At 36.5% G+C, this 22,901-nt stretch overlaps 1 protein-coding gene across 1 annotated transcript in view; it reads left to right on the top strand.

Moving 5' to 3' along the window:
- The window catches only part of CENPP (centromere protein P), a 226,367-nt gene that overhangs the window by 23,954 nt on the left and 179,512 nt on the right, over window positions 1-22,901 (top strand). The window contains exon 4 of the mRNA XM_030847234.2: window positions 13,019-13,107. Within this exon, the coding sequence (XP_030703094.1) occupies window positions 13,019-13,107 (89 nt within the window). The remainder of the gene's footprint in view (window positions 1-13,018; window positions 13,108-22,901) is intronic.

The raw sequence follows: 22,901 nt of genomic DNA, 5'->3' as shown, positions 1-22,901 counted from the left end.
TTTATTATTTATTGGTAAACCCTCAGATGTTCTAGACCTACTTGGCTAAGTATATTTTTAGAACTATATCTCTAATGGAATTGCCAGGTTAAAGGAGATTTACATGTAAATTCTGATTGATAGTACCAAACTGCCTTCTAAAATAATTTTACCGTTTTACGTGTTGAGCAGATTTTTATAGTTGAGACTGATAGAAAAAAAACAGTCATAAATAAATAGCAACCTTCTGTGTTCTAAAACACTTTTTAAAACAAAATTTCCACTAGAGGGAGACATTTAACTATCAGAAAATTAAAAAGTAACCTAAACAATAAAATTATCTTACTTGTAGAATATTGTTATAATAAAATCATGACAGTACAATGTTAGAAACCAAAGTGACCTAAAATCATATTAATAGAATGCTGGGACCAAAAGTGACCTTATAGATTATCTAGGTCAACCCTCTTATAGGGAAATACACCCAGAATGTTTGAATGATTACCCATGTTGGCACAGCTATTATTGTCAGATGCAGTTGGAGCATATAACTCTTTTCCCCAGATTTACCCTCTGGTGTTGTTAGTGCTAATGTACTGTTTGTGAGGAGTTGCAAGAACATTATAATTAACATGTGTCAGCATTCACAGTCCATGCAGCATAATAAGTCAAATGGGTGGCAGTTTCTGGGGGAAGTGACAGTTGAGTATATTTTCATAACTGCTCTCCCTGAAATGCAATGAAATGAAAAAAAAGATTCAAAAATAGGGAAAATTTTAAATTAAAAGAATATTTGGTCCTGGCACAACTTCAACTACTGGGAGCTATAAAAAATAAAATTGGCAGCTTGGATAATCATAAAGGTTTGAGAGACAACCAAGAACTAGGGCAGGGTTGAACAGTAAGGTTAATCTACACAAGGCCAGCCCTTCAAGACTGGAGAGGTGACTGTTTCATGTAATGCATAGAAACCAACATAGATAATCAAGTAAAACGAAGAAACAGAGGAATATGTGTGAAACAAGAAAGAACAAGATTAAACCTCAGGAAAAATCCTTAACGAAACAGAGATAAGTAATTTACCTGATAAAGAGTTCAAAGTAATGGTCATAAAGATGCTAGCCAAACTCAGGAGAAGAATGGATGAACACACGGAGAACTTCAACAAAATATGGAAAATATAAGAAAGTTCCAAACAGAAGTCCCCAAGCTAAAGAGTACAATAACTGAACTGAAAAATACATTGGAGATTTTAATAGCAGACAGCATGAGACAGAAGAAAAGATCAGTGAACTCAAAGACAGGGCACAGGAACTCACCAAATCAAAGCAGCAAAAACGAAAAAGAATGAAAAAAAAGTGAAGATAGCTTAAGGGATTTATGGGACAACATGAAGTGTGCTAACATTCACATTACAAGGAGTTCCAGAAGGAGAAGAGAAAGGGTCTGAAAACATACTTGAAGAAGTAATGGTGGAAAACTTCCCTAAACTGTGAAAACAGTTCTCCAGATCCAGGAACCCCAGAGAGTTCCAAATAAGAGGAACCGCAAAAACCCCACACCGACACATTAAAATTAAAATACCAAAATTTGAAAACAAGGAGAGACTCTTAAAAGCAGCAAGACAAAAACAATTGTTATGTACAAGGGAACACCCTAAAGACCTTAAGCAGATTTTTCTGGGGAAACTTTGCAGGTCAGATGAGAGTGGCATAAGTATTCAAAGGGCTGAAAGAAAAAAATTTCCAACCAAGAATTATCAACCTGGCAAAGTTATCATTCAGAATCGAAGAAGAGGTAAAAGAATTTTGCAGATAAGCAAAAGCTAAAGGAGTTCATCACCACTAAATCAGCCTTAAAAGAAATGTTAAAGGGATTTCTTTAAGCTGAAAAGAAATGGCACTAATTAGTAACAGGAAAACATGAAAGTATAAATCTCACTGGTAAATGTAAATATGTAGTATAGGTAGTGAATTCATCACTTATAAAGCTAATACATAGGTTAAAAGACAAAAATAGTAAAAACAACTAACTACAATAATTATTTAAGGGATATACATGATAAAAATATGTAAAATGTAAAATCAAGAACATAAAACATTGAGGGGGAGAGTAAACATGTAGAGCTTTGGAATGTGTTTAAGTTGTTATCAACTTAAAAGAGACTGTTGTAAATGTAAGTTGTTATTTGTAAGCCTTATGGTAACCATAAAGCCAAAACCTATAGTAGATACACAAAAGATAATGAGAAAGGAATATTAGCATACCACTAAAGAAGGTCATTTAACCACAAAGGAAGAAAGCAAGAGAAGAACAGAGAAACTACAAAACACTAGAAAATAATGAACAAAGTGGCATTAAGTACATACCTATCAATAATTACTTTAAATGTAAATGGACTAAATTCTCCCATCAAAAGAAATAGAGTAGATAAATAAATAAAAAACAAGACCCCTCTGTACACTGCCTACAAGAGACTCACTTCAGGTATAAGGACACACACAGACTGAAAGTGAAGGGGTAGAAAAATATATTCCATGCAAATGAAAACCAGAAGAAATCTGTGGTAGGTATACTTATATCAGACAAAATAAACTTTTAAAAAAGGCGATAATAAGGGACAGGAGGGCACTGCATAATGATAAAGGGGTCAATTCAACAAGAGGATATAAGATTTATAAATATTTATGCACCCAGCAGAGGAGCACCTACATATATAAAGCAGATATTGACAGACCTAAAGGAGAAACTGACAGCAATATAATAATAATAGGGGACCTTAAATTGATCACACATCAATGGATAGATCATCCAGGGAGAAAATCAATAAGGAAACATTGACCTTAAAGAACACGTTAGACCAGGTTGACTTAACAGATGTATATAGAACATTCCTTCCAAAAGCAACAGCATACACATTCTTTTCAGGTATATATGGAACATTCTCCAGGATAGAACATATATTCTTTTTTTTTTTTTTGCGGTACGTGGGCCTCTCACTATTGTGGCCTCTCCCATTGCTGCTGAGCACAGGCTCCGGACGCGCAGGCTCAGCGGCCATGGCTCACGGGCCCAGCCGCTCCGCGGCACGTGGGACCTTCCCGGACCGGGGCACGAACCCATGTCCCCTGCATCGGCAGGCGGACTCTCAACCACTGCACCACCAGGGAAGCCCCATATATTCTTATATGTTATAAGTCTTAAATATAAGAAGGTTGAAATGATGTCAAGCATCTTTTCCAACCGCAGTGGTATGGCTAGAAATCAATTACAAGAAGAATACTGGAAATTTCACAAATATGTGGAGATTAAAAACATGCTACTGAACAACCAATGGGTCAAAAAACAAATGGAAGCAAAATAAAGAAATACCTTGAGGCTAATGAAAATGGAAATACAACATACCAAAACTTATGAACTGCAGTAAAAGCAGTTCTGAAAGGGAAGACCATGGCAATATACGCCTATCTAAAGAAACAAGAAAAATCTCAAAACACTTAACTTGATACCTCAAGGAACTGAGGTATAAAGATAAAGAAGAACAAATGAAGCCCAAAGTTACCAGAAGGAAGGGAATAACATAGATCAGAGGGAATTCCCTGGTGTTCCAGTGGTTGGGACTCTGTGCTATCACTGCCGAGGGCCTGGGTTTGATCCCTGGTTGGGGAACTAAGATCCTGCAAGCCACTTGGTGGGGCCAAAAACAAACAAACAAAGCAAAGCAAACAAAAAAACCTATGAACATAAATCAGAACAGAAACAAATGAAATAGAGACTAAAAAGACGTTAGAAAAGATCAATGAAACTAAGAGCAGATTCTTTGAAAGGATAATCAAAATTGATAAATCTTTAGCTAGACTCACCAAGAAAAAAAAAAGACTCAAATAAAATCAGAAATGAAAGATGAGTCATTACAACTGCTACCACAGGAATACAAAGGATCATAAGAGACTACTGTGAACAATTATGCACCAACAAATGGATAAACTCCTAAAAGCAACCTTCCAAGACTGAATCAGGAAGAAATAGAAAATCTGAACAGGCCAGTTACTAATAGGGAGATTGAATCAGTAATTTAAAACCTCCCAACTAAAATCCAGGACCAGATGGCTTCACTGATGACTGCTACCAAACATATAAAGAGGAATTAATACCAGTGTGTCTCAAACTCTTCCAAAAAGAGGAGGAACACTTCTGAACTTACTTTAGAAAGCCAACTTACTCTGATACCCCAAATAGACAAGGGCACAGAAAAGAAAATTATAAGCCAATATCCCTGGTGAACATAGATGTAAAGATCTTCAACAAAATATTAGCAAACTAAATTCAGCAATACATTAAAAGGATCATTCACAATGATCAAGTGGAACTTATTCCAGGGATGCAAGGATGGTTCAACATTTGCAAATCAATCGATGTGCTACACCACATGAACAAAAAAGAAGGATAAAACATCATATGATTATCTCAATAAATGCAGAAAAAGCATTTGATAAAATTCAGCAACAATTTATGGTAATAACTTCAACAAAGTGGGTATAGAAGAGCTTTTGCACAGAAAAGGAAACCATAAACAAGATGAAAAGACAACCCTCAGAATGGGAGAAAATATTTGCAACCAAAGCAACTGACAAAGGACTAACCTCCAAAATATACAAGCACCTCATGTAGCTCAATATCAAAAAAACAAACAACCCAATCCAAAAATGGGCAGAAGTCCTAAATAGACATTCCTCCAAAGAAGATATACAGATTGCCAACAAACACATGAAAGGTTGCTCAACATCACTAATTATAAGAGAAATGCAAATCAAAACTACCATGAGGTATCACCTCACACCGGTCAGAATGGCCATCATCAAAAAATCTACAAACAATAAATGCTGGAAAGGGTGTGGAGAAAAGGGAACCCTCTTGCACTGTTGGTGGGAATGTAAATCAATACACCCACTATGGAGAACAGTATGGAGGTTCCTTTAAAGACTAAAAATAGAACTACTGTATGACCCAGCAATCCCACTACTGGGTATATACCCTGAGAAAACCATAATTCCAAGAGAGACATGTACCACAATGTTCATTGCAGCACTGTTTACAATAGCCAGGACATGGAAGCAACCTAAATGTCCATTGACAGATGGATGGACTATTACTCAGCCATAAAAAGAAACGAAACTGAGTTATTTGTAGTGAGGTGGGTGGACCTAGAGTCTGTCATACAGAGTGAAGTAAGTCAGAAAGAGAAAAATACCGTATGCTAACACATATATATGGAATCTAAAAAAAAAAAAAAAAAAAAGGTTCTGACGAACCTAGGGGCAGAACAGGAATAAAGACTCAGACATAGAGAATGGATTTGAGGACATGGGGAGGGAGAAGGGTAAGTTGGGACGAAGTGAGAGAGTGGCACTGACATATATACACTACCAAATGTAAAATAGATAGCTAGTGGGAAGCAGCCGCATAGCACAGGGAGATCAGCTTGATGCTTTGTGACCACCTAGAGGGGTGGGATAGGGAGGGTGGGAGGGAGACACAAGAGGGAGGGGATATGGGGATATATGTATATGTATAGCTGATTCACTTTGCTATACAGCAGGAACTAACACAACATTGTAAAGCAATTATACTCCAATAAAGATGTTTAAAAAATTAAAATAAATAAATAAACTAGATAGCTAGTGGGAAGCAGCCACATAGCACAGGGAGATCAGCTCCATGCCTTGAGACCACCTAGAGGGGTGGGATAGGGAGGGTGGGAGGGAGATGCAAGAGGGAGGAGATATGAGGTTATATGTATACGTATAGCTGATTCACTTTGTTATACAGCAGAAACTAACACAACATTGTAAAACCATTATACTCCAATAAAGATGTTAGAAAAAGATAAAAGTTATTATAAAATGTTTAAAAAAGTGGGTATGGAGGGAATATACCTCAAAATAATAAAGGACATGTATGATGAGCTCACATCTAACTTCATACTCAATAGTGAAAAGCTGAAAGCTTTTCCTGTAATATCTAGAATAAGACAAAGGATGCCCTCTCTTACCGTGTTTATCCAAGACAGTATTGGAAGTTTTAGCCAGATCAGTTAGATTAAAAAAAAGAAATAAAAGGCATCCAAATTGGAAAGAAAGAAGTCATACTGTCACTATTCATAGATGACATGTTATTATTTATAGAAAACCCTAAAGGCTCCACCAAAAAAAAAAAAAAAGAACCAGAAAAACTATTAGAACAAATGAACTAATTCAGTTAAGTTGTAGAATACAAAATCAATAAATCTGTTGCATTTCTATACCCTAATAATGAACTATCAGAGAAATTAAGAAAACAATTTCATTTACAATAGCATCAAAAAGAATAAAATACCTACAAATAAGTTTAACCAAGGAGGTGAAAGGGCTGTGCACTGAAAAGTCTGACATTGATGAAAGAAGTTTATAACACAAAGAAGTAGAAAGATACTCCATGCTCATAGATAGGAAGAATTAATATTGTTAAAATGTCCATACTGATGAAAGTTATCTACAGATTCAGTGCAATCCCTACCAAAATTCCAACGATGTTTTTCACAGAAATAGAAGAAACTCTTAAAATTTGTTTGGAACCACAAAAGGTCCCAAATAGCCAATGCAATCTTTTTTTTATTAAATAAATTTATTTATTTATTTTTGGCTGCATTGGGTCTTCGTTGCTGCATGCGGGCTTTCTCTAGTTGCGGTGAGCAGGGGCTACTCTTCGTTGTGGTGTGCAGTCTTCTTATTGCGGTGGCTTCTCTTGTTGTGGAGCATGGGCTCTAGGCGTGCGGGCTTCAGTAGTTGTGGCTTGCGGTCTCTAGAGAGAAGGCTCAGTAGTTGTAGCGCATGGGCTTAGTTGCTCCACGGCATGTTGGATATTCCTGGACCAGGGATTGAACTCGTGTCCCCTGCATTGGCAGGCGGATTCGTTTTTTTTTTTTAATTTTATAAATTTATTTATTTATTTATTTTTGGCTGCGTTGGGTCTTTGTTGTTGTGTGCAGACTTTCTCTAGTTGTGGCGAGCAGGGGCTACTCTTTGTTGTGGTGCGCAGGCTTCTCATTGCGGTGGCTTCTCTTGTTGCAGAGCACAGGCTCTAGGCGCACAGGCTTCAGTAGTTGTGGCATGCGGGCTCAGTAGTTGTGGCTTGCTGGCTCTAGAGCGCAGACTCAGTAGCTGTGGTGCACGGGCTTATTTGCTCCGCGGCATGTGGGATCTTCCCGGACCAGGGCTCGAACCCGTTGTCCCCTGCATTTGCAGGCGGTTTCTTAACCACTGTGCCATCAGGGAAGTCCCTGGCAGGCGGATTCTTAACCACTGTGCCACCAAGTCCCTCCTAAGCAATCTTGAGAAAGAAGAGTAAACCTGGAGCTATTACGCACCTTGATTTCAAACTACATTACAAAACTATAGTGGTCTAAACAATATTGTGTTGGCATAAAATGGATACATATGTCAATGGAACAGAATAGAGAACCGAAGAAATAAACCCGTGCATATACGGTCAATTAATTTATGTCAAAATAGCCAAGATTATAGAAAGGGGAAAGGATAGTCTCTTCCATAAATGGTGTTGGGAAAACTGGATAGCCACATGCAAAAGGATGAAACTGGACCACTCTTACATCATACATAAAACCTAACTCAAAATGGATTAAAGATTTGAATGTAAGACCTGAGACCATAAGACTCCTAGAAAAAACATAGGTGGTAAGCCCCTTGACATCATTCTGGTGATGATTTTTTGGATTTGACACTAAAGGCAAAAATAAACAAGTAGCTACATGAACCTAAAAAGTTTCTGCACAGCAAAGGAAACCATCAACAAAATTACAAGGCTGAATGGGAGAAAATATTTGCAAGTCATGTCTGATAAGGTGTTAATATCCAAAACATGTAAAGAACTCATAAAACTCAATAGTGCAAAAAACAGTCTGATTAAAAATGGGCAGAGGATTTGATTAGACATTTTTCCAGAGAAGACAAACAGAAGACCAGCAGGTACATGCAAAGGTGTTCAACATTACACTATTCATCAAGGAAATGTAAATCAAAACCACAATTAGCTATAACCTCACACTGGTTAGAATGTGTAATGTAAATAATACAAGAAATAACAAGTGTTGGTGAGGATGTAGGGAAATGGGAATTCTTGTGCACTGTTGGTTGCAATGTAAATTGGTGCAGCCACTATGGAAAACAATATGGAGGCTCCTCAGAAAGTTAAAATATAACTGTTACATGATCCAGCAATTCTTCTGCGTATTTTATTCAAAGGAAACAAAAACACTAACTCAAAAAGATACATGCACCCCCATGTTTATTGCAGCATTATTTACAATAACCAAGACAGGGAAACAAATTTAGTGTCCATCGATGGACGAATGGATAAAGAAAATGTGGTCTGTATATAAAATGGAATATTATTCAGCCATAAAATGAATGAAATCTTGCCATTTGTGACAACATGGATGGACCTTGAGGGCATTATGCTAAGTGAACTCAGACAGAGAAAGACAAGTACTGTATGATCTCACTTATATATGGAATCTAGGAAACAGCATAAACAAAAAGAAGAGCAAGCTTATAGATGTAGAGGATAGATTGGTGGTTGCCAGGGGAGGGGGTTGGGGGAAATGGGTGACGGTGGTCAAAAGGTACAGACCTCCAGTTAGAAAATAAATTAGTCATGGGGATCTAATGTACAGTATGGCAACTATAGTTAATAATACTTTATTGCATTTTTTAAAGTTGCTAAGAAAGTAAATCTTCAAATCATCACAAAGAAACAATTTTTGTAATTATGTGTGGTGTTGAATATTGACTGTGTGATCATTTCACAATATATACAAATATGTAATCATGATTTTGTACATCTGAAACTAATACAGTGTTATATGTCAATTATATCTCAAAAAAATTTTTTTAAAAAGAATACAATCCAAAAAAAAGAAAAAAGAATACAGTCCCATATCATAGTCTCCAGAGAAAATTTACCTGATGTGATGACATTCAAACCCAAATGAAAGAAAACACTGAAATCTGATGTAGGGTATTTTGTGAAATTACAGGACCCTTTTCTTGAATGTCTTTACCCCAAATCCTTAAGTTGTAGAGAAGAATGAGAAATGCGGGCTTAAATTGACTGTGGTAGAAAGGAATGTGCTGCTGAGACTCATGCAGGATCTTTGAGGTCAGGTTGTTTACAAGGTCCTTCCCTTGTTTGCCAACTGGGGTGGGTTGACCTCGTTAGCAGTATGACTGGCAAGGAGAGAGATGGAGAAAAAATATATTGAAGAATTCACAACACACCAAAAATAAATGAATGAATGAATGAATAAAAAATGGAGGGGCCAGTAAATCATAGGCTTTATGCTGACAGGGTACTTTGCCTATTCTAATGGGTATAAGGCCAAAATCCAAAACACTTACACATACTCAAACAAAAGACAAGGCATTTCTCTGAGATTTTTTTTCTTTCCCCCTTTTTTTTTTTTTGTTATAACAGCTCTATTGAGATGTAGTTCACATACCATATAATTCATCCATTAAAAGTATACATTCAGCAGTTTTTAATTTATTCAGCTTTGTGCAACCATCACCACATCAATTTTAGAACTTTTTTATCACCTCAAGGAGAAACCCCATGCTCTTTATCACCCCTCATTTGCCTTTCTTCTGCCCAGACCTGACTTATCTATCTTCTATCTCTATGGATTTGCCTATTCTTGGCATTTCATAGAAATGGAATCATATAATTTGTATGATTACAAATTTTTTGACTGGTTTCTTTCACTTAGCACAATGTTTTCAGGGTTCATTCATGTTGTAGCATATATCATTACTTCATTCTTTTAAAAATTTTTTTTTGGCTGCATCGTGAGGATCTATCACATTTTGTTTATTCATTTGTCAGCTGAGAAACATTTCGCTTGTTTTCACCTTTTGGCTGTTATGGATAACATTTCTGAAGATATTCATGTATAAGTTTTTAAGTGGACGTTATGTTTTCATTTTTCTTATATAAATCTAGGTAGAGAATTACTGGGTCAGATGGAAGTACCAGATTATGATTAGTATGTTGAGCATCTTTTCATAAGCTTATTGGCCATTTGTATATCATCTTTGGTGAAATGTCTGTTGAGATCCATTGCCCAGTTTTTAATTGGGTTATTTGTCTTTTCATTATTGAGTTGTAAGAATGTTCTGGAATTTGTTGTGTTTTTGTTTTTGTTTGGTTTGGTTTGGTTTTTTTTTTTTGCGGTACGCGGGCCTCTCACTGTTGTGGCCTCTCCCATTGCGGAGCACAGGCTCCGGACGTGCAGGCTCTGCGGCCGTGGCTCACGGGCCCAGCCGCTCCACAGCATGTGGGATCTTCCCGGACCGGGGCACGAACCCGCGTCCCCTGCATCGGCAGGCGGACTCTCAACCACTGTGCCACCAGGGAAGCCCTGGAATTTTTTTTTGATGAGATATGGTGGTAGATGCCCACAAACAGTCTACTTTGACTACAGCTGCTCCTAACAATTCCCACTATATTCTTGAGCAGCGGAAAAAACTAAACAGTGATTATAAGCCATTAATATCCATTTCTCCAGCAGCTGAAAATACAGAAAGACAAGTCAGATATTACCCAGACAAATGGTAAACAGTCAAGCATTATCTACTCACTCTATATCCTTAGGAAATAGAAGAAATTGCTAGATCTACTCCTGTTAACAAAAAAGATCCACAGAGTACAGAACACAAAAATGGTGCAGAATTTGTTAGTCATCATTTAGAAACCTTGCCATGAAAGGAATTCGAAAATGTAGATAAATTCTCTTTGAAATAATTAATCCAGGAAATAAAAGAACATGCTATATTATAACTGCACTCTCAAATGAAAGCATTCAAAGAAAATTGAATAAGAGGGAAAGAGAGCTGGGAGAAAGAAAGGAAGAATAAAATGATTATAGTGCTGAAAAATAAATTAGAAGTAGTTAGGAGTAGAATATGGAGGATAGGCTTGAGAAAAATCACCTACAAGTGCAATTGAAAAGAAGAAAAATCTGGAAGACAATGAAGATTCATATGATTTTTCCAAAAACAAGAAAAAATGAAAGAGAAATTATAGGTAAATATATAATAGAAGAAAATTTACTAGAGTAAAGGAGAAAACCTGGATTTTGCAGATCAAAGTATTTAACAGTTTATTTAACAATCCCCATTATTGAATATAGACTTGTTTTTGGCTTTTTGTAATAAGAAGCTGTTAGCCTTTGTCTTCATTTCTTTATGATATATTCATAGAATTCAAATTGCTGAGACAGAGAATATAAACATTTTAAGTTATGCATTGTCAAAACAATGTTATAGGTAAAAGTGTCATCTCATTGTGTTAATTTACATTTATCTTATTACTTGTCAGAGCAAACATTTTTTTTCCATGTAACTTGTCTTTTACCTCTGAGTTTTTAGTGCATGTTATGTGCCTTTTTCTTTTAAGTTTTCATATCTCCTTGTCATTTTTATAGTACAGATTTTCCTGTTTATTTCTTTTCTTTTAGTTATAAAGCCATTTTATATCGATAGTTTGTGTTTTTATGTAATCATATTTGCTTTTTTGTTGTTATTGTTTGCTTAGAAAGTTCTTTCTTACTCAGTAATCAGTTACATGTCTATATTCCCTCCTAATACTTTATGGTTTCAGTGTTAACATTTAAGTAAGTAATTCACTTGGAGTTCATTTTGGTTTTTGGTATGGAGTGAGGATCTGATTTCACTCTTTTAAGAAGTAACCCATTTGCACAGCAAAGGAAACCATAAACAAAACAAAAAGACAACCCAGAGAATGGGAGAAAATATTTGCTAACGAACCGACTGACGAGGGATTAATCTCCAAAATGTACAAACAGCTCAAGCAGCTCAATATCAAAAAACAAACAACCCAATCAAAAAATGGCCAGAAGATCTAAATAGACATTTCTCCAAAGACAACATACAGATGGCCAAGAGGCACATGAAAAGATGCTCAACGTCACTATTAGAGAAATGCAAATCAAAACTATTTAGATATCACCTCACATCAGTCAGAATGGCAATCATCAAAAAATCTACAAACAATAAATGCTGGAGAGGGTGTGGAGAAAAGGGAAACCTCCTACACTGTTGGTGGGAATATAAATTGGTACAACCATTATGGAGAACAGTTTGGAGGTTTCTTAAAAAACTAAAAATAGAGCTACCATATGATCCAACAATCCCATTCCTGGTTATATATCTGGAGGAAACCATAATTCAAAAAGATATATGTACCCCAGTGTTCATTGCAGCACTATTTACAATAGCCAGGACATGGAAGCAACCTAAATGTCCATCAACAGAGGAATGGATAAAGATGTGGTATGTATATACAATGGAATATTACTCAGCCATAAAAAAAGAATGAAATAATGCCATTTGCAGCAACATGGATGGACCTAGAGATTGTCATACTAAGTGAAGTAAGTCAGAGAAAGGTAAATATCATATATTATTTATATGTGAAATCTAAAAAAATGGTACAAATGAACTTATTTACAAAACAGAAATAGAGTCACAGAAGTAAAAAACAAACTAACGGTCACTGGGGGTAAAGGGGAGGGGAGAGATAAATTGGGAGATTGGGACTGACATATACGGACTACTGTATATAAAATAGATAACTAATAAGGACATTTAGCACAGGGAACTATACTCAATACTCTGTAATGACCTATATGGGAAAAGAATCTAAAAAAGAGTGCATATCTATATATGTATAACTGATTCACTTTGCTGTACACCTGAAACTAACACAACATTGTAAATCAACTACACTCCAATAAAAATTTTTTTAAAAAGTAACCCATATTTGCAGTACTTTTTCTTGGTTACTTTTTCCTATTACTTGGTGACATTTCATTTTGCATATTTTGAAAGTAGATTTGTCTCTTAATTTTATTTAAAAGTTGACTGTGCTTTAATACAAAAAAGTTTTTTTGTTCCTATTTTAGAATGAGGAGAGTTTATCTTCTGTTATTACTGACCTCAGCATAATAATGGAACCCACCGAATATTCAGAATTAAGTGAATTTGTGTCTAGGTAAGATATTTTACTTTTCTTTTCTTAGGAATTTCTTTCAGTTTACAATTTTAAGTTTACCTGTTCTTTTTTCTTGATAAGTAAATATCAAAATATCTCTGAAAGTATAACACCATTATTGTGGCTTATATTTAAGCCTATATTTTCTATGTCTCTCATTCACTCAATTAAAATTTATTGTACATTCACCATGTACTAGGCATTAAAATAAAATGTAAGCAAAACCAGATATAATCCTTGATCCTCATGGAATTTATAGCCTAGAGTGAAGTTATATTAAATAATTGCAGAAATTAATCTAAAATTATCGTTGTGGCAAATGCTACAAATAAGAGTTGCACAGTGCTGTTGAAGCATGTATCAGGAATTTGACTTTCAGGGAGAACATAGAATAATTTCCTGAAACTTGAGCTGATATCTGAAAAATGAGCAGGCATACACTAACAAAAGAGGTCCTAGATAGGATAGCTTATACACAGGCATTGTGCTGGGGGGGAACAGGAGGCCGGAGTGTCTGGGAGAGGGCAAGAGCAGGGGAGAATGGTATAAGATGAGGTTAGCAACGTATGTAAGGTCCACACTATGGATTTTGGTATAAGGAGTTTGACTATAGTCAAACTATGTGTGACGTGGTGTGACATCCTAGAAAGAATTATTTTTGATGTTGCAGGGAGAAGGGATTTAAGAGGTGCAAAATTGGATACAGGAGGGTCAGTGACTAGCCTATAAAACAGGTCAGGGAAACAGAAGTTTGTAGTTTGGACTAGAATAATGGTGGTTGAGATAGAGGGCTGAATGGATTTGGGGGATATTTAGGAAGTACAATTGAATAGGCATGGTGTTGGTTAAATAAGAGGAGTCAGGAGTCACTGACAGGTGCTAACTCCTTGGTGATGGTGATTGCATTTGTTGAGATAGGAAGAGTTGGAAGAAGACCATGTCAGATGAGTTGGTGACTTCAGTTTGGACATGTTGAACTTAAGTGCCTTTGAAACACTGAAGTAAAAATAAGAAGTAGGAAGCTAAGAAGAGGTGTAGGTAGGAGATAAAAACACTGGGGTTATCTGCCAGTGGGTAAAGTTAAAACTTTGAGCAGGAATGAGACTGCCTATGGAGAGAATATAGAGTGAAAATAGGAAAAAGACTGCCACTGAACCTTGAGGAATTCTAAAATGTCCTGCTGAATAGAATTAAAGGATAATGCAAAGAAATTAGAAAACTGAGAGATGGGAGGAAAACCAGGACTGTGTTGTTGACCATTGACAATTGTATTGACACTTTCTTTCACAGTTTGCTTTCTTTAAAGCAATCCTTTCAGTGTTTACTGGAGTACATGGGTTGTGAAAAGAAGTCTGCTATATTGTTTATGTCTGTGCATGCATTTTTTTGGCTGCTTTCAAACGTTTCTATTAATATTGTTTTTTGACAGTGCGTGCTATTTCTAAGGTGTGTTTATGTGAAAATTCTCAACCACATCTTTTCAGATACTTTTTCTGTCCTGTTCTCTTTCTTCTTCTCCAACTCTGATTAGCCATATGTTAGAACATTTGATATATTGTCTCAGTGTTTGGATGCTCTGTTCTATTTCTTTCACTCTTTTTTTCTTTGCATTTCATTTTGGATAATTTCTATTACTGTATCTTAAAGTTCACAGATTCTTTCCTCAGCTGAAGTCCATTCTGCCAATGAGCCCATTAAAGAAATTCTTCATCTCTAAAGTAATGTTTTTTTATTTCTAGTGTTTTCATTTGATTCTTAATTTTTCTCTCTCTGCTGAAATTCCCCATTTCTTCATGAATGTTATCTACCTTTTTTCACTAGATCTTTTAACTTATTAATCATAGTTATTTTTTTCTTTAATGTTTTTTATTATGGAAAATTTTAAATATAGGTTCCCCCACATCTGAAAATAGAGCATTCCTATGAAACCTTTTGTAAGCCAAAATGGTGTAAAGTGAAGAAGCAGTTACCTCAGGACACATTTTGCTAACAGATGTACAAAATAAATCAAGATACAGCACAAATGCTCACAGACACATTTCAAAGCTATGGTGGCTTGATGCTGAGATGCTGAATGTAGTTTCTGGGGAAGGAGCTTGGTGGTGCCACTTTCACTGCTCAGGGTGCATGTTGTCTTTATGATGGCTCGCTCCAAAACAAACCCTGAATGTTATTTTCATTTTTTGCCTTTTTTCGTAAAAGTGAAAATTCTTCCATCAGATTTCTTTCGATTAGCAAAAAGAGGTAATAATGTAGGTCTTTGGTAAAAGTGAAGTGGTGTGAATCAAACTTTTGAAAAGTGGGGGGATACATGGATATGTAAAAATAATAGTATAATTAACCTGTAGCTACCCATTAGGCACCTTCAACAGTTATCAGTATTTTTCCAATCTTATTTCATCTATTCTTATACATTTTAAACTTTCAGTTTGGAAATAATTAGAGACTCACAAGAAGTTGCAATAAAAACAATATACAAGGAGATCACTTCATCCAGCCTCTGACAGTGATAACATCTTGCATAATTATAGTATACTATCAAAACCAGAAATTTGATATTAGTGAAATCCAGAGAGCTTTTGCAGATTTTACCAGTTTTCCAAGCACTTGTGTGTGTAACACTATAACATTATATATTAATATATATAATATATATTACTTTTTAAACCATTTTTAAATGTACAGTTCATTGGTATTAAATACATTCATAATGTTGTACAAGCAACACTACCATCCATCTCCATGACTCTTTTCATCTTATAGAACTGAAAATCCATACCCATTAAACAGTAGCTCCCCATTTCCTTCTCTGCCCAGCCCCACCATTCTTATTTGTCTCTGGTTTTTAATCATAGTTATTTTATTTTATTTCATTTTAAATTTATTTATTTGTTTATTTATTTATTTATTTTTGGCTGTGTTGGGTCTTCATTGTTCCACGCGGGCTTTCTTTAGTTGCGGCGAGCGGGGGCTACTCTTCATTGCGGTGCGCGGCCTTCTCATTGCAGTGGCTTCTCCTGTTGCGGAGCACGGGCTCTAGGTGTGCGGGCTTCAGTAGTTGTGGCTCCCGGGCTCTAGAGCGCAGGCTCAGTAGTTGTGGCACACTCCACGGCATGTGGGATCTTCCCGGAGCAGGGCTCGAACCCGCGTCCCCTGCATTGGCAGGCAGATTCTTAACCACTGCGCCACCAGGGAAGCCCAATCATAGTTATTTTAAAGCCCATATCTGATATTACCAACATTTGAGTCATCATTGAGTTCAGTTCTGGTGATTAGTCTACAATAGTTTGTTTTTTCTTGAATTTTTGTGTTCCATAATTTTTTATTGACTGATGGACATTGTCTGTTGAAAACAGTAGAGTCTGAAACAAATAGTAGTTATGCCCAGAAATGGGTACATTTCTTTTATCAGGCTCTTAGTATGGGATTTAATTCAGGGTAGTCAGCAGTTGAGCTGGGTTTGGGATTTTTGTTTCTTTCATTATTTTTAGGCACCAAAGGCTTCAAATTCTTCCAGCAGTGAATTCAAACTCAACTTCAAATTCAGTTCTTCCTTATGCTTAGAATAGGGTTTGGGGAGCTGGAGGGTTTTCATCAGTGTTCCAGCTTCACTCTCAACTTTTAGTAGTCCCTGTATATCTGCATCTCAGTGGGGAATGTTTCTCCCTGCACTTGACACTCCCTCAGCAGTAGGTGGTGATGCCTGTTTCTTGGTGCTAGGCTCATGGTGGGAACAAAGGGAGATCTGTGTTCCATGGTCCATCCTTAGTATTGGGCAGGTCCTGTAGACCTGCACCTCAGGGGTTGAGAACACCCGTTTTTGTGCTCCTCCTCCCCAGTGCAGCCAAACTCAGCCTGGGTCTGGTGTTGATCTTGCGGGGGGCGGGGGGGGGAGAGTTCCTTGCCCCTCCCCCCACACCCCAGGGTTATGCTTGCTTTTGGTGTAGGATCATGCACCCAAAGGGTTTTGTATCCCTCCCGTGCAACAGAGGGATTTAAGCTTCTGCCCCTTTTTCCAAAGCAATGGATCTTTCTCTTGATAGCAGGAGTGTTTTCTGCCCCTCTCCCAGAATCATATGGGTGTGACTTTTACTCCTCCCTCGGAGGCAAGGTTTTTTTTTTTTCTTGCACTGCTTTGCTGCTGCTTCTTTAGCAGCTTAGGGTTTTTGCTTCCTACCAAAGAGAAGTTCTGGCTTCATTTTGTACCCCAGCAGCAGCTGATCACCTCTTTGTGCCTGTGTCACTGAGGGGAGCTCTCTCTGGGCTCCTGCCATGATCTTTCTGGTGGAGTCCCTTTGTGTGTGGGGTTCCCATCTGTTCCAAAATGACATCCACCCCACATTTGTCCTTTAAGAATTTGTTGAAATTTTAGCTGATTTCTTGTTATCCACTTGTATGGTAACTGCTTCCCTCCCCTATGTTTAACCAAAGGTGAATAGTTTATGTGTCTTGTTTCTCCTTAGAGGGAGAAAAATTTTAATTTATTTGATTGCCTTGTAACCTCAGGTCTTTGATGGGCTCAAGAAAGTTTATGATTTTATAGATTATTCAGATTTTCCAGGATGTTAGGTTGAGAGTGACCTTCTCTGCAGATTTTTACATCTTAAGTAGAAGTGGAACTCTATCTTGGTTTTCTTTGATTCTCATTCTGGAATTTAGGGCATATTATTTTTTCATCTTCTGCATCCATATTACCCTTTCTTTATATTTTCTATCTCTTCATATCTTTGTGCTTATTCCTGATTGTTCTTCAGATCTGTATTTCAGTTCAGTAATTATTTCTTCATTTTCTGACTAATTTGCTCTTTAAAAAAAATTTATTTTAAATTTTTATTGGAGTATAGTTGATTTACAACGTTGTGTTAGTTTCAGGTGTACAGCAAAGTTAATCAGTTATACATATACATATATCATCTCTCTTTTTAGATTCTTTTCCCATACAGGCCATTACAGAGTATTGAGTAGGGTTCCCTGTGCTATAAAGTAGGTCCTAATTGGTTATCTATTTTATATATAGTAGTGTGTATATGTCAATCCCAGTCTCCCATAATCTGCTCTTAAACCCCTATCCATTGTCTTTTTTTTTTACTGAAGTATAGTTGATTTACAATGTTGTGCCAATCTGTGCTGTACAGCAAAGTGACTCAGTTATACACATAGAGATATTCTTTTCTTATATTCTTTTCCATTATGATTTATCACAAGATATTGAATACAGTTCCTTGTCCTATCCATTAGGACCTTGCTTATCCATTCTAAATATAATAGTTTGCATCTACCAACCCCAAACTCCCAGTCCATCCCTTTCCCTCCCCCCTCCCCCTTGGCAACCACAAGTCTGTTCTCTATGTCTATGACTCTGTTTCTGTTTTGTAGATGGGTTCATTTGTGCCATTTTTTAGATTCCACATATAAGTGATATCAAATGGTATTTCTCTTTCTTTTTTAAAACAATTTTTTAATTTAATTTATTTTTTTTTATACAACAGGTTCTTATTAGTCATCAGTTTTATACACATGAGTGTATATATGTCAATCCCAATCTCCCAATTCATCACACCCCCACCCCCACCACCCTGCCGCTTTCCCTGCTTGGTGTCCATGTGTTTGTTCTCTATATCTGTGTCTCAATTTCTGCCCAACAGACCGGTTCATCTGTACCATTTTTCTAGGTTCCACATATATGCATTAATATACGGTATTTGTTTTTCTCTTTCTGACTTACTTCTCTCTGTATGACAGTCTCTAGATCCATCCACATCTCAACAAATGACCCAATTTTGTTCCTTTTTATGGCTGAATACTATTCCATTGTATATATGTACCACATCTTCTTTATCCATTCGTCTGTCGATGGGCATTTAGGTTGCTTCCATGACCTGGCTATTGTAAATAGTGCTGCAATGAACATTGGGGTGCATGTGTCTTTTTGAATTATGGATTTCTCTGGGTATATGCCCAGTAGTGGGATTGCTGGATCATATGGTAATTCTATTTTTAGTTTTTTGAGGAACCTCCATACTGTTCTCCATAGTGGCTATATCAATTTACATTCCCACCAACAGTGCAAGAGGGTTCCCTTTTCTCCACACCCTCTCCAGCATTTACTGTTTGTAGATTTTCTGATGATGCCCATTCTAAATGGTGTGAGGTGACACCTCATTGAAGTTTTGATTTGCATTTCTCTAATAATTAGTGATGTTGAGCTGCTTCTCATGTGCTTCTTGGCCATCTGTATGTCTTCTTTGCAGAAATGTCTATTTAGGTCTTCTGCCCATTTTTGGATTGGGTTGTTTGTTTTTTTTAATATTGAGCTGCATGAGCTGCTTATATATTTTGGAGATTAATCCTTTGTCCGTTGATTCGTTTGCAAATATTTTCTCCCATTCTGAGGGTTGTCTCTTCACCTTGTTTGTAGTTTCCTGTGCTTTGCAAAAGCTTTTAAGTTTCATTAGGTCCCATTTGTTTATTTTTGTTTTTATTTCCATTACTCTAGGAGGTGAATTGAAAAAGATCTTGCTGTGATTTATGTCAAACGGTGTTCTCCCTATGTTTTCCTCTAAGAGTTTTATAGTGTCCAGTCTTAAATTTAGGTCTCTAATCAATTTTGAGTTTACTTTTTTTTTTTGCGGTATGCGGGCCTCTTACTGTTGTGGCCTCTCCCGTTGCGGAGCACAGGCTCCGGACGCGCAGGCTCAGTGGCCATGGCTCATGGGCCCAGCCGCTCCGCGGTATGTGGGATCTTCCCAGACCGGAGCACGAACCCGTGTCCCCTGCATCGGCAGGCGGACTCTCAACCACTGCTCCACCAGGGAAGCCCTTGAGTTTACTTTTGTTTATGGTGTTAGGGAGTGTTCTAATTTCTTTATTTTACATGTAGCTGTCCAGTTTTCCCAGCACCACTTATTGAAGAGACTGTCTTTTCTCCATTTTATATCCTTGCCTCCTTTGTCATAGATTAGTTGACCATAGGTGCGTGGGTTTATCTCTGGGTTTCTGTCCTGTTCCATTGATCTATATGTCTGTTTTTATGCCAGTAACATATTGTCTTGATTACTGTATCTTTGAAGTATAGTCTGAAGTCAGGGAGTCTGATTCCTCCAGCTCCGTTTTTGTCCCTCAAGACTTCTTTGGCTATTTGGGGTCTTTTGTGTCTCCATACAAATTTTAAGATTTTTTGTTCTAGTTCTGTAAAAATGCCATTGGTAATTTGATAGGGATTGCATTGAATCTGTAGATTGCTTTGGTTGTAGAGTCATTTTCACAATATTGATTCTTCCAATCCAAGAATGGTATATATCTCCATTTGTATCGTCTTTAATTTCTTTCATCAGTGTCTTAATACTTTTCTGCATACAGGTCTTTTGTCTCCCTAAGTAGGTTTATTCCTAGGTATTTTATTCTTTTTATTGCAATGGTAAATGGGGGTGTTTCCTTAATTTCTCTTTCAGATTTTTCATCATTAGTGTATAGGAATGCAAAAGATTTCTGTGCATTAATTTTGTATCCTGCAACTTTCCCAAATTCATTGATTAGCTCTAGTAGTTTTCTGGTGGCATCTTTAGGATTCTCTATGTATAGTATCATGTCATCTGCAAACAGTGACAGTTTTACTTCTTCTTTTCCAATTTGTATTCCTTTTATTTCTTTTTCTTCTCTGATTGCTGTGGCTTTAGAGGAAATGCTTTCAGTTTTTCACCGTTGAGAATGATGTTTGCTGTGGGTTTGTTGTATATGGCCTTTATTAATGTTGAGGTAGATTCCCTCTATTCCCACTTTCTGGAGAGTTTTTACCATAAATGGGTGTTGAATTTTGTCAAAAGCTTTTTCTGCATCTATTGAGATGATCATGTGGTTTTTATTCTTCAGTTTGTTAGTATGGTGTATCACATTGATTGATTTGCATATATTGAAGAATCCTTGCATCCCTGGAATAAATCCCACTTGACCATGGTGTATAATCCTTTTAATGTGTTGTTGGATTCTGCTTGCTAGTATTTTGTTGAGGGTTTTTACATCTATATTCATCAGTGATACTGGTCTGTAATTTTCTTTTTTTTGTAGTATCTTTATCTGGTTTTGGTATCAGGGTGATGGTGGCCTCATAGAATGAGTTTGGCTGTGTTCCTTCCTCTGCAATTTTTTGGAAGAGTTTGAGAAGAATGCGTGTTAGCTCTTCTCTAAATATTTGATACAATTCACCTGTGAAGCCATCTGGTCCTGGACTTTTGTTTGTTGGAAGATTTTAAATCACAGTTTCAATTTCATTACTTGTGATTGGTCTGTTCATATTTTCTGTTTCTTTCTGGTTCAGTGTTGGAAGGTTATAGCTTTCTAAGAATTTGTCCATTTCTTCCAGGTTGTCCATTTTATTGGCATAGAGTTGCTTGTAGTAGTCTCATAGGATGCTTTGTATTTCTGCCATGTCTGTTGTAACTTCTCCTTTTTCATTTCTAATTTTATTGATTTGAGTCCTCTCCCTCAAATTTATCAATTTATCAATTTTGCTTATCTTCTCAAAGAACCAGCTTTTATTTTATTGATCTTTGATATTGTTTTCTTTGTTTCTATTATATTTATTTCTGCTCTGATCTTTATGCTTTCTTTCCTTCTACTAACTTTGGGTTTTGTTTGTTCTTCTTTCTCTAGTTCCTTTAGGTGTAAGGTCAGGTTGTTTATTTGAGATTTTCCTTGTTTCGTGAGGTAGGCTTGTATTGCTATAAACGTCCCTCTTAGAACTGCTTTTGCTGCATCCCATAGATTTTATATCATCTTGTTTTCATTGTAATTTGTCTCTAGGTATTTTTTGTCTTCCTCTTTGATTTCTACAGTGATCTCTTGGTTATTTGGTAACATATTGTTTAGCCTCCATGTGTTTGGGTATTTTCACTGGATATTGAATTCTGGGTGACAGTTCTTTAAAAATGTTGTTTTACTTCCTTCTGGCCTCCATTGTTTTTGTTGAGAAATCCACTGTCTTGGAATCCTTGTTCTTCTATATGATATGTGTTTGTTTTCCTCTACTGATTCAGGAAGTTTTCTTTTTCTTTAATTTTCAGTAGTTCGATTATGATGTGCTTAAGCATGGATTTCTCTGAGTTTATTCTCCCTAGGGTTTTCTGAGTTTCTTGAATTTGTAAGTTTATGTCTTTTTACCTAATTTGACAAGTTTTAAGCCATTATTTCTCCAAATATACTTTTCACTCAGCACTTTTTCTTCTTTGCTTCTGGGTCTCTGATGACATGAATGTAAAATCGTTGGTATTGTCCGACATGTCCCTGTGGCTCCATTCATTTAATTCAGTTTTTTCCTTCTGTGTTATTCTGATTAGATCGTTTCTGTGTATTCACGAGTACAATCAGGGTATTAAACAGTTCCATCAATGCCAAAAAGCCCTTATACCCTCTCCCCACTCTTAACCCATGGCAGTACTTGCTCTGATCTTCATTACTAGAATTTTTCCTTTACAAAATGTCAAATAAATGAAATCACACAGTGTGTAACCTTTTGAGATTGGCTTCTTTACTTAGCATAATGCCTTTGAGATTCATCTATCTTTTCATTTCTGAGTAGTATTCCATTTTATTGTATAATAGTTTTTTTATCCATTCACCTATTGGAGGACATTCAGGTTATTTCCAGTTTTGGTGATTATGAATAGTGCTGCTCAATAGAGTTTTTTATGTGAATGTAAATTTTCTTTTCTCTAGGGTAATAACCGGAAGTGGGGTTGCTGGGACATATGATAAGAATATGTTTAAATTTATAATAAACTGCCAAACTGTTTACCAGA

The sequence above is a fragment of the Globicephala melas genome, chromosome 6 (genome assembly GCF_963455315.2).
Source record: "Globicephala melas chromosome 6, mGloMel1.2, whole genome shotgun sequence".
Taxonomy (NCBI): domain Eukaryota; kingdom Metazoa; phylum Chordata; class Mammalia; order Artiodactyla; family Delphinidae; genus Globicephala; species Globicephala melas.
This window is presented reverse-complemented; position numbering and strand designations above follow the sequence as displayed.